This window comes from Uranotaenia lowii, chromosome 2 (genome assembly GCF_029784155.1).
Source record: "Uranotaenia lowii strain MFRU-FL chromosome 2, ASM2978415v1, whole genome shotgun sequence".
NCBI lineage: Eukaryota > Metazoa > Arthropoda > Insecta > Diptera > Culicidae > Uranotaenia > Uranotaenia lowii.
Window position 1 is genome coordinate 190,425,365 of NC_073692.1, and position 13,151 is coordinate 190,438,515.

The following is a 13,151-nucleotide window of genomic DNA, read 5'->3' on the forward strand; positions in this document are numbered from 1 at the left end:
ATGGGATCAGCTAGTTTTTAGTATAAAAACAGGTGTCCAATTTTTTTGCCGCTAATGTGCTACTCTTAGAAGCATAACTTAAATGTTATCAATTTAACAATGAAACTTTATTTCAAAAAAAATGAACAAAACACTTTCGGTAACTCAGATATGTACTTATTTTGTAAAGTACACCGAGTTTCGAAGTATAGAATGCCGAATTTCGATGTTTTCGGCTCAGAGTTTTTCGCGGTCCTTAATGTATTAAGTATTAATTTAGGCTGTTCGCCGCATTCAAGAACACGTATTTATAGATTTTATGAAAGCGTTTTTAAAGCCAAAATACTTTGTATATGTCTTTCTTGATACGGACACGGATTTAACTAATAATTTTAGCTTTAAAATATGTAAATAATTCATCATATGCTGAGCATTGTTGGTAACTTACAACACACATATTAATAGCTTTTTTTTATCCTTGCACCGATTCACTTTATTTTGTCATTGAAGTTTTGCGACGTGTCCTTAAATAGTAAAAGCGGCAACAACCACCCCATAATCAGGAGAACCTTTCGTTACACCCACAACAAACACCAACAAGCACCAGCCGCGACGTCGAAATTTGAAACTTTCAAGGTTCAAGCTCCCCCCGCCCGCACTACGTCCGTGTCTTTCAGGTTGTTTCTTTTCTTAAAATACTTTTTTTTCGCTTCATCTGTACCACTTCATGTGAATGCACGAAAAACATAAACCGAAAACCAGATTGGTCGGTATGGAATTCAAAACGTAGGCAAAAAAAATTCTCACCATACGCAATTTCGCAACTTGTCGCCAGCGTCTCAACCTACGCAACAAATTGAAATCGCAGCGCGTCGCGTTGCCGTGTATACGCGTATACTAAGCTCGCTCGCTCACTCGATCCCCCAATTCGCTCTCACTCTCGCACCTATACAAATTGCCTTGTCCCACGTACTCAGCGGTGCTGTGACGGTATGCGCCAGGGTCGAAGCCCGTGTTTGGATATTTGCGTGTTGCAGTTTTTGTTGTATTCAATGAAAATAGCACTAGCAAAAACAACAGCTGCTACAGCAATAAAACCCATTCTTTGCCGACTTTGCCTTCCAAATCAATAAATATCACCCTTTAACATTAATATCATCCTTTAACATAAATATCACCAAATCAACAAACAAAAATATTACCTTTTAGCACCAGCAAACTTGTATGAGCGATGAAAATTACGCGATATTGAGAAATCACGGTCACTTGATTGCAAGACGTGTCACTGAACAAGAAAAAGAACTCCGTGAGAGAATCTTTCACACGCGCGTGTATCCTTTTTTGTTATGGGCTCCAACTGCTTCAACACAATCACGTTTAGCAACACCTCTCGCAACGCAATACTCTTTTACCGTTATCCTTTTTGTTGCCACACTTGTCACCTCGGAAGCCTCGGAAGAATGTTTTACACCGTCGAATTTCAAAACAATGCAAATTCTGCGACACTTTTCCCTTCAACGGAGCGAGAGCCCAAGAATGCTATCTTTTCTTATCAGCCGGAGCACTTTTTCACTCACCACACCGCTATCCTGCTACTCCCAAGTGGTTTCCACACACAGCAAATTCTTCCGATGGGGCACTTTGTTTGGAAAAATTACCAAGCAACCGCGAGCTCGGAACGGGAGAAAAAAAAAAAAGTGACAAAATCCAACGCTTGAAGACCGTGAAACTGCCGAGTAGCGAAAACGGAACACGAAAAAAATAGAAAATCTAGCCAGGTACCAGCCGCACGGCACGACGAAAAACTTTCCGCAGCAAAGCAGGAAAACCCGTCAGCAAAACCACGACTGAACACGCGAACGACTCACCATGATTTGAAATCGGCAAAATCCTTCGTATGCGTTGCTTGCTGCTGCAAAAGGCAATCCTCCATATATCGAGCAAAGCGAAGCGGACAAAACCAAAGAGAAACCGATGAGAGACGGCATGAATTTTGAGCAAACTGAGAGAGCCTTTTTCTCTTTATGTGTGCGGAATAAGAGAGGATATCAAACAGAAGATAACACAACTACCACTGCATGTTTGGAACCACCATAAACTGTGCTACAAAAAGTTTTATGTTTACCGTGTTTACCTAACCAAAATCCGCACACTACCTATTGTCCTTCAGGAGTTCAGGAGTTAACAGTTCATAATTTAGAAAGCGAGAAACAGCCGAGTTAACAAGAATTATGACAAATATTACAATTGAGTTGGAATGTCACCGAATATTCTGCAGTCCAGTTTCAGTTGAGTCAGAGTTCATCTCATGTACAAACATAGAACCTCGATAATGATTTTGAGGCTGATTGATTGCCTTTTTTACTTTCAGCCCGCATAATCAAACATCATACACTGAATCATAAGTATTATTTCGTTCTGATTACAGTAATAGTGACTATTCGAGTGATCGTTCTAAAATCTTCTTATTTTTAACTTACTTTTCCATTTTTCATGTGTTTTCTCTTGAAATTAATAAAAAAAAAAACATTTTCAAGAGGTACGGGTAATAATCCTTATAATCCCTGGTCTTTCATCGAATGTGATCTACCAAAAACATTCGTGAACAACACGTTGAATGGCTATGGAATAATATTGGCGTGGCATTCTTCGAGGACTGTTAGAAAACGCCTAAATTTATACTATCGAATGTTACCGATTTTCATCGAGTTACGCAACGTTCTGCTTGTCTGCAACACAATGCGTTGGGATGCGTTGGGAATGGAAACATCAAACCATTAAACATGTAAATTTTCAAACATATTGATCGATCCTTATTATGGAAATCTGTCCCAGACAAATTAATATAACCAATTCTCGGTCGATGTACATTTTTTCCTTAGCTGTTCCTATCTACCACCAAATTTTAACATAAGGATTATTATCCTGGTAGATTACCAGTATAATTCTCATGTTAAAATTTGCATATTTAAAGGCGTTAAATTAGATTGAAACGGAAAAGTTTAACTCTAGAGTTAGTTTGTAATTAGCGGAATTCGGAGTCCTCCAGAAAAAAATAAGGCTTAACTTTAAGATTCGTCTAAATGATGGATTTATTATGCATCAACAAAAGTTCCCATTCTACACAGTTTATTAGTTTTTAGCGGCCATCTGTTCGTATTTCTTCATGCGCGCCTCGATTTCAGGCCGGAAGTGACGAATCAAGCCTGAAATTAAAAGGTTATTTTAAGATGTGCTGTTAGAAATATGTTACCATTTACTCTCACCTTGAACTGGCCAAGCAGCGCCATCTCCCAGAGCGCAAATCGTGTGACCTTCGATCTGTTTGGAAATTTCCCACAGCATGTCGATTTCATCAGGGCGCGCATTGCCGCTAACAAAACGATGCATCATCTTGTGCATCCAGGCGATTCCCTCGCGGCACGGAGTGCACTGTCCGCAGCTTTCGTGCTTATAGAAATCAATCAAACGCGAGATGGCCTTGATAACATCGGTGGACTTGTCCATAACGATGATTGCAGCCGTACCGAGAGAGGTTTGCGCCTGAACCAACCCATCGAAGTCCATCAAAACATCGTCGCACACGTTTCGAGGAATAATCGGAGTTGATGAGCCACCCGGGATCACTCCTAGCAAATTGTCCCAACCACCGGTGACGCCACCGGCATGGCGTTCAATAAGTTCCTTCAGCGGAATAGACATTTCTTCCTCGACGGTGCAAGGAGTCTTGACATGACCGGAAATGTTGAACAACTTTGTTCCGGAATTACGTGTTCGACCGAAGCTTGCGAACCAGACTCCACCACGACGGCAAATGGAAGGTGCCACTGCTACAGTTTCGACATTAGAAACGGTCGTAGGGCAACCGAATACACCAACATCAGCTGGGAATGGAGGCTTTAGGCGAGGCTTTCCCTGCTTGCCCTCAAGTGATTCAATCAAAGCGGTCTCTTCGCCGCAGATATACGCACCGGCACCACGATGCATAAACACGTCAAAATCGTAGCCCGAATTACAAGCATTTTTGCCAATCAATCCAGCCTGATAGGCTTCAGCAATGGCCAGCTGCATGTTGGACGCTTCGTTATAGAACTCCCCACGGATGTAGATGTAGGCAGCTCGAGCACCCATGGCACGACCGGCAATCAGACAACCCTCGATCAGTTTGTGCGGATCGTGACGCATAATTTCACGATCCTTACAGGTTCCCGGTTCTCCTTCGTCGGCATTCACAACCAGATACTTTGGACGACCGTCCGAGGGCTTGTTCATGAACGACCACTTCATACCGGTGGGAAATCCGGCTCCACCACGTCCTCGCAATCCGGACACTTTGATCTCATCTGGAACGAGCGAACATTAAATTTCGTTAGATTTACTTTTATAAAATTTAATTTAGGTTTGCTTCTACTAAGTATTTGAAAATTAACTTACATACAATATAAGTTATTCTGATGTATTTAAGAAAAAAAAAAAAAGAAATTAAACTTTTGAGTTGTTTATCTTTCGAATTAATGAATCTCATAAAAAAAATTCAAAACCACCACTATGCATATGCATACATTTAGGCGTTTATATGGATTCTAAATAGGTAAAGATATTTTAATAATTTTCCACAAATATGTTTCCAATTCTTTGTGTTGACTGATAGATGAAATATTAAAAAAAAACCTGAATTTTAAGCGAAATATCAATTCAGGAAAGACGGGTACTGTCGTCATTTTTAGCTGTTTTATTGATTTTTCCTTCCCAGTACGAATTGACCGACCGACCGATCACATGGTTGCTTGTTGTACTGTACTTACTGATGATCCAATCCGTTCCCTTGAGCAGGATCTCCTTGGTCTTGTACCAATCGCCGCGCTTCAGGGCACCCTTGAGACGCCAATCGTGCCGCCCGTAGAGGTTAGTAAAGATGCGATCCTGATCGGCCAGCGGGCCAAACTTGGTTTTCGTTTGCGGTGGCGGTGCCGAGGCTTGGGCCGACTGGTTCCTCGATTGCTGTCGCTGGTTGGAAGCCGCAACGGTGGTACCTCGCAGTACCGGAACCAGAGCCGCTAAGAACGGAACGGAATGGAAATTACATAATAAACATTTGCGAGAAAGATCTCGGCGATAATTAGGAACCGGGACGGCTGCGGTTCACCCCGGATAAACTTACCAACTTGCTGGCGCGGGAGAGAATTCAAGCGCACCAAAGCGTTTGCCATTTTGGAGCGGGGGCTATGTGTCCGCACGAAAATTCACTTTTTCTGAGCGAAAAAATTGACTTCGACGCGTAGAAACTGTTTTGAAACGACGTCGATCGTTTTTTTGTTTTTAATGCGAATTTCACGACATTTCGAAACGGGGTGACGTTTCGTCTGACAGCCTGTAAAACATTTCGATTTTCAGTCACCAATTTGATCGATTTGAACACACCTATTAATTTCAAATTTACCGTTATTTTCAGAAAATACGGAAATAAAAACAACAATGGGTTCAAGTAAATCACAATGTTAATGGTACATCAAAGTGGGCACAAAGCCCACGATGACTCGAGTCACATTAAACATTTGAAAGAGAAGGATTAAAATCTTAAAATAGTGTACTGAACAGCATTGTTGCCAACGACGAAAACTGCAGAATCTGTGCGATGGGAAAACAAACCCGACTTCCGTTGAGCAAGTCCAGTTCGCGGGCAAGTGACGGAATCACTCGGTGGCAGTCGTTACCTGACTTTCACTGACTAAAGTCTCGTAGAGTTTTCATCTATTTTCTGCCGGAAAAAACCGCCGACTAAGTATGTGAATCGGGGAAGAAGATGAAAACGTTACGCGCGGACAACGGCAAGGAATTCATCATTAAGCAACTTCAAGAACTTCTGCGTCGTCGAGGAATCCGTCATCAAACAACGGCGGAATACACGCCGGAGCAAAATGGACTGGACTCCAAGTTGGTACCGTTAATCTTGAATGGCGATGTGCAAATCGAACCATGCGGCGAAACTGGTCGAGTTACCCCAAAATCGTGAGGCTATCGGTTGCAAATGACTGTTCAAAACGAAGCAAGACGAGAAGGGCAACATCGTAAGGCACAAGGTCAAACTGGACGCTCAAGCATTCACTCAAAAGTTCGGGGTGGACTTTGATGAAATTTTTGCCCCGGTCGTGAAGCAGGTGACATTCCGGACGTTGATGACTGTGGCAAGTAGTAGGAGTTCCAACAATTTTTACCGTGTTGGAAAACAACTTCGCGATGACGAATCTTGGAGATGTCAAACATTTTCTGGGAATCGACATACGACGAGAAAATGGAAGCTTCTCGTTGTGCCAGCAGAAGTACATCCGGAAACTCGCAGCAAGGTTTGGATTAGACAACGCGAAAACCATCGAAAATTCCCTTGGACCGTGCACACCTACAGCAGAAAGAGGAGTAGGAGGAAGAAGATCGACTTCCGAACAACAGAAACTTCGTCAGTCTCATCGGAGGTCTACTGTACGTGTCCGTTCACTCTCGCCCTGATGTGTCAGCCAGCGTGTCAATTCTAGCTTAGAAGTCAAGTCGTCCGACACAGCGAGATTGGCAAGAAGCGGAACGGGGTTTGCGCTACCTGATTGGATCCAGTTCACATCGCTTACATCTAGGAGCCACTCAACCCGGTCTGGAAATGTATGCTGATGCTGATTGGGCCGGTAACCATCGTAACCGGAAATCCAAATCTGGTTTCTTGATACGATCCGGAGGAGGTGTCGTTAGCTGGGGATCTCGCCAACAGACTTGTGTGTCCCTATCTACCACCAAAGCGGAGTTCATCGCGCTCACCGAAGGTTGTCAGGAGCTAACTTGGATGAAGAAACTTTTGATTGATTTTGGAGAAGATACGTCCACGCCAATCTCCATCTTCGAGGATAATCAAAGTGCGATCAAGCTCGTCGAAGGTGATCGGATCGAGAAGCTGAGCAAGCATATCGACACGAAATACTTCTACGTCCGAGATCTTCATGTGAAAGGTATTATCAACATGCGGTACTGTCCGACGGAAACCATGCAAGCAGATATTCTGACGAAGCCGTTGCAGCACCAGCGAATCAAGTTCCTGCGAGAACGAATTGGAATCATCGGAGATCTAGACGAGAAGGAGTGTTGAAACACGTGGTGTTTAATTGCGTCTAGATCATAGTAAGCGATTCTATGTTAGTTATAAGTATGCCATTAGAAATAAATTCAATCCTGTTCTAACTGCCAAGCAGAGTAGTTTGATCTGCGAATCTCGTCCAAATACCAATAGTGCAGCACTTGTTCAGGGAATAGGAGAGATCTGTACTACTTGCTGGTAGAACTTGGAATACTTTATTTTCTATCCTAAGATCCCATTTATAATCAAATCATCTCTATGGTTACATATCAAACTGTTTAATAATTGTGCGTACCTATGTTCTTATTTGTCCCATCGATTGCTACGATGAGACAAACCTTCAACACTCCTCATCAACATACACATTCGCAGTCTCCTTAGAACAAGTTCACTCGTGTTGGGAAAAAGTGATAGAAATTTTGACACTCGTGGTACCGTGAACGGCCCTAATTCTGCGCAGTTAAGGATTTTTCAAATGTTTTAAGTTATAAAAAAATTACCTTTCAATAAATTTCCTCAAAATTTCGTGTACAGTTGGGTTAACTAACAAATTGAACGGCAAAAATAACGAGAGCTCAATTTCGGAGCAAAAATGTGGATTATTTACCAAATTTGGAAAAAATGCAAGTGGCCCTTATTCTGCGCACTATTTTCTATTTGTTCCTAATTCTGCGCATATGTCCCATATTCTGCGCACCCAAATAAAACCAATATACCATACCGTACTTGTAAGACAAACATTGAATTTAATTAAAAAGTTTTAAAACATGTTTTACGCTTAGTAAAGTATTGCAAATTATGAAAAAGGGCCAATTCAAGCCTAGGATCTTTGAACCTTATGTGACACTTTCTTTCACTTTTTCTTACACTTGCTATATGTTGCTTGCAGATGCTTTTTCCTGCAGCTTGCTTACCCAATATTTGTTGACCGATCACGTTCTTCGCCGGAACTGGTCAAACTAACTTGTTTCGTTGGTGTGCAGTGCAGACTATTCCGACATACAGAATAAGTTCCGGCGGGCCACAAAATCGCCCCAGCTGGGGGAACTACGCGCTGCTTCATTTGGTTTAATATCATTCAGTAACAGTTAGTCAACGAGTGCGAGTGAGCGGGTGAACCGAGAGAAGCTTCGCGTAGTTCTCCCAGCTGGGGCGATTTTGTGGCTTGTCGGAACTACTTCTATACGTCGGAACAGTCTGTACAGTTGGGACCGAACGATTAACACGCGAACACGAAAGAGAACGCAAATCAAGATTTTCTTTTTTTTGTCAACAAAAGATATAGTTTCGAAGAGATTCCTAAGAAACTCCCAACAACTATACGGAAACACAATCTTCATAAAACTTATTAGAAAACTGTAATTAAAAGTCTCCTAACTCCCTGCATTCAATTCCTTGCAGCTTTATCATCAGTTCACTAATACGGTGCTTTTCATTCTGCGCATTAGGAACATAAGTAAACAAATGGTGTCAAATTCTGCGCATTGGTAAAATCATTGTTTTGATTTCAAAAACCATTTTTTTTCTCAAATTTTTTAGCAGTCATGTTCAGAATGATTTTATCTTCCCCGTAGAGGCATTTCCAATGAGAAAATTCTGTTCAACACTGTTTCATTTGATCTTTTTGTTTTCCTAACACTTAAGCTGGACTGCTAACGGCGGCCATTTTTCAACGTTTGCTTCCTACATTTATTTTGATTTTTTCCATTTCTCGCGAACAACTTATCCGATTTCAAAATAATTGGAAGCATTTTGAAGATAAACAGTAACTGAAGAGTTTTAGCTTTTTTCATGAATATTTTGTTCTTCACATCTTGAAATATTTCTGTTGTAAAATGAAAATGCGCAGAGTTTGGGACTGCGCAGAATTAGGGCCGGTCACGGTACATTTAAAAAAATTTTCCACGCAAAATTGTTTTCAAGATCTTTGGGCACTGTATCTATCTTAGCCAAGATTGTATACCGATTGGCATAAAGTCATTTGGTATAAAGCCGCTTGGCATAACACCGTTTGGCATAAAGCCGTTTGGCATAATGGACGTTTGGCATAATAGTCATTTGGCATAATGGACGTTTGGCATAATGGTCATTTGGTATAACGTCCGTTTGGCATAACGGTCGTTTGGCATAAAATAATGCATTTACTTTGGGCATGAAGACGGGGCTATCCTAAAATAATGGATCAAAATTTCGAGGAAGCCTCCTCACACTTCGCGTTCGAACTAAAATGATGTATGGTCCTTACGCTTCGCGTTGCGGGTAAACCTAGAAACACGGGGCCTGCCTAGGGTTTTGAATAAACCTAGAAAGACGGAACCGTCCTAAAATTATGGATCAAAATTTACAGGAAGCCTCCTCACGCTTCGCGTTCGAACTAAAACGACGTATGGTCCTTACGCTTCGCGTTGCGGACCGGGCTAGGAGATTATCCATAGCTTTGGGTAAACCTAGAAACACGGGGCCTACCTAGGGTTTTGAATAAACCTAGAAAGACGGAACCGTCCTAAAATTATGGATCAAAATTTACAGGAAGCCTCCTCACGCTTCGCGTTCGAACTAAAACGACGTACACTCAGAAATTTAAAAAATATTAAAAATATTTTGTTTTAATTACTCTGACATTTGACTAACATTAATATCCAGAAATATTAAAAAATAACTTTTTCAATTATTTAAATTTATGCACCCGAATAATTTCTTGGCGTGTAATGATCCAATGCATAAAATTTAATAACCGCGATATTATTTTGTTCAAACAAACGCTTTGTGATTTGTGCGTTTGAGTCCCAACTAAACGGGTATGAGCACGTGCTAGATTCTTCAGTTGCAAAATGCCGCTCAACTTGACTGCATGCAGATTCCATTCTTTTCGAATATGTGAATCATCTTCAAAAAGGATGGAATCAGTACACTCAGAAATGAAAAAAATATGAAAATTATTATATTTCAATAACTCCGATATTTCTCTGACATTAATATCCAGAAATATTAAAAAATAACTATTTCAGATATTTAAATTTATGCATCCGAATAATTTCTTGGCGTGTAATGATCCAATGCATAAAATTTAATAACCGAGAAATTATATATTATTTTGTTCAAACAAACGCTTTGTGCGTTTGAGTCCCAACTAAACGGGTATGAGCACATGCTAGATTCTTCAGTTGCTAAATGCCTTTCAACTTGACTGCATGCAGATTCCATTCTCTTTAAATATTTATCTGAATCGTATTTAAAAAGGATGGACTCAATTGCAGCATGTAATATTACCAGCGAAATGCACATGTTTTTATGCTATGGTCAATTATGCACATTGACCATAGAACATGGACGAAAATCAAACGATTTTCGTTTGGTTTTTCTGTTTATTTCTGCTTTAAGCGTTTGCCTTTACGTTACGGCTCAAACTTTCATTTCTGACCACCAGATGTCGTTCCATAATATTTCTCAATGCATAAATTTTAATCGCAGAAATATTTCCCAGTGAGAAATATCCCAGTAATTACACCATGAGAAATATCCGTGTGCGTAAAGAGGGAGATATGTGAAAATACCTAAAATATAACTGTTTGATATTTTATTTATTTCTGAGTGTATACTGCTATAGCAGCAATTTATTATAAAAGAGAAAGTGCATTTGTTTTGTATGCTATGGTCAATAATGCACATTGACCATAGAGCTTATACGAAAATCAAACGATTTTCGTTTGCTTTTTCTGATTATTTCAGCTTTAAGCGTTTGCCTTTACGTCCCGGCTCAAACTTTTTTTTCTGACCACCAGATGTCGCTTCCATAACAATCCTCCCATTTCTCAATGCATAAATTTTAATCGCAGAAATATTTCTCAGAGAGAAATATCCCAGTAATTACACCATGAAAAATATCCTTCTGCGTAAAGAGGGAGAAACGTGAAAATACCTAAAACTTAATTGTTTGATATTATATTTATTTCTGAGTGTACACTCAGAAATGAAAAAAATATAAAAAACATTTATATTAAATTACTCAGTAATTTCTTTGCGTGTAGTTATTGCAGTTATTAAAAAATACACAGTAAACGAAAATTACCGAGTTCGGTAATTTTTTTACCGAAATCCTAACATGTGGAGTTCGTTAAACCGTTCGGTAATTTTTCTCATGGCAGAGAATTGACAGCTGTCAAATATTACAGACCTTTTTCGGTAAAACTTAACCGAACCTCGGCTGATCATATCTAAGATCATCTGTCAAGTTATGACAGTTGTCAACGTGACAGTTCGCTATATTACCGAACAACCGGTATTGTTGAACCAAAATGCCTGTAATTATTACCGAAAGGTCGGTAATGTTTAAAAGGAAAACTATAAAAGCTCGGTAGTATATACCGAACAACTGGTAGAATTTACTGTAATACCTTTATAAATTACCGAAAACCTGAAATTATTACCGAAATACCTGTAATTATTACCCAATTATCTAGAACTACTACCGAAATACCGTAATTTTTTTACCGAAAAGCTGTAAAAGTTTGGTATTTTTTACCGAACGACCGGTATAAGTTACCGAAATACCTGTAACTATTACCGAAATGCCGGTAAATATTCTCTAAATGCCGGTAAATTTCGGTAAAAGTTACTGAAAAATTGGTAACTTTTACCGAAAAACCCGTAACTTTTACCGAAATTTCAGTAATTTTTACCGAAATACCGGTAATATTTAACGAAAACTGTAAAATTTTCGGTAATTTTTACCGATACCCGTAAAATGTTCGGCACTTTCAGCTTATGATGCACACAGTAAACGAAAATTACCGAGTTCGGTAATTTTTTCACCGAAATCCTAACATGTGTAAATCGTTAAACTGTTCGGTAATTTTTTCGAACGAACATCGGTAAATGAAGAGTCGATTTACCGATGTTCGATTATTTTTTACCGAAAAAATTACCGAACAGTTTAACGATTTACACATGTTAGGATTTCGGTAAAAAAATTACTGAACTCGGTAATTTTCGTTTACTGTGCACAGCACATTACACGAGATGATTCGAGTCTCCATAATACATTCCAATCGAAAAATTTCTATTCTGAAGAACACATATATGGACCCTCTCCATCAAATCGATGTTTTCGCCTAAAACAAAAGTGTCATCTCGAAATTTTCGACTCGTGTCATACTTCATGCCGACCGACAAGAAATGACACCTTTCGAAAATTTCGTTTCAGAAGTCATCTCCGCTCTATGCGAAAACATTATTTTACAAAGCCTCTAAGGTTCATATGTGTTCCTCAGAGAAATTTTTTCGCTTGAAATATTTTATGGAGACTCGAATCATCTCATATTATGCGATGCATCCTAAGCTGAAATTACTGAACGTTTTCCACGGTTCGGTAAAAATTACCGAATTATATATTATTATAATTATATTTATGACAAACATTATGTACAGAACCAGTGCCATTACCAGAAATTTGCAACTTTTCTTTCATGACTACACCTGAAAGTAAACAAAAATTTAAATGAGGAAAAAAAATTAACGCGCACACTTAAGCAGCTCCCGTGGATAATCCTCGACATGATGCCGAAAGAAGACGATTGTTGCTGTTCGGTAGCAGCAGCTGGTGATCACGATATTTTCGCCAAATTTCAACCCCCTTACAACCGCGATACCGAAATTTTACTGCTTGATTGAAAGCATCCCGCTCGCCAATACAGAATTGGAAATGTTTTTGCTTCTTTTTCTACAGCGCAAGCGGGATGCCACCAATGCCACTCATACATCGCGGTTATTAGAGTGAGACAGTTGCGCTGAGAAACAGACGCTCGAAATTTGACGTTTGTATTGACATCGACACTGATTTACAGTTTTCGGTTGTTTTTTACCGAAAATTTACGGCAAAGCGATTTGTTTACATAAAAATACAAGAACTTCGGTACAACATGAATCGAATTACCGAACTCGGTAAAAATAAGACGTCAGATTGATCATTTACCGAAAATTTTCGAATTACAGAACAGTTTCTGTAAACTAAATTACCGAACTCGGTAATTTTGGTTTACTGTGTATGTCTCCAGTT

At 39.7% G+C, this 13,151-nt stretch overlaps 2 protein-coding genes across 3 annotated transcripts in view; both read right to left on the minus strand.

The window, feature by feature from the left end:
* The window catches only part of LOC129749022 (tribbles homolog 2), a 146,452-nt gene extending 144,585 nt beyond the window's left edge, over positions 1-1,867 (minus strand). Inside the window, exon 1 of one of the 2 annotated variants that reach the window (XM_055743850.1) lies at positions 1,182-1,867. The gene's annotated coding sequence lies outside the window, so the exon portion shown is untranslated. Of the gene's footprint in view, positions 1-427; positions 686-1,181 lie in introns of those variants that run through there. The other variant, XM_055743851.1, reaches the window with a different exon arrangement.
* A 1,179-nt stretch (positions 1,868-3,046) lies between these two features.
* Positions 3,047-5,305, minus strand: LOC129745609 (NADH dehydrogenase [ubiquinone] flavoprotein 1, mitochondrial). The gene is made up of 4 exons (XM_055738786.1): positions 5,141-5,305; positions 4,785-5,036; positions 3,246-4,322; positions 3,047-3,185 (listed from the first exon to the last, which is right to left on the minus strand). Exons 1-4 carry the CDS (start codon positions 5,187-5,189, stop codon positions 3,112-3,114), a joined length of 1,452 nt encoding a protein of 483 aa, XP_055594761.1. The 5' UTR covers positions 5,190-5,305; the 3' UTR covers positions 3,047-3,111.
* Between the last annotated feature and the right edge of the window lie 7,846 nt (positions 5,306-13,151).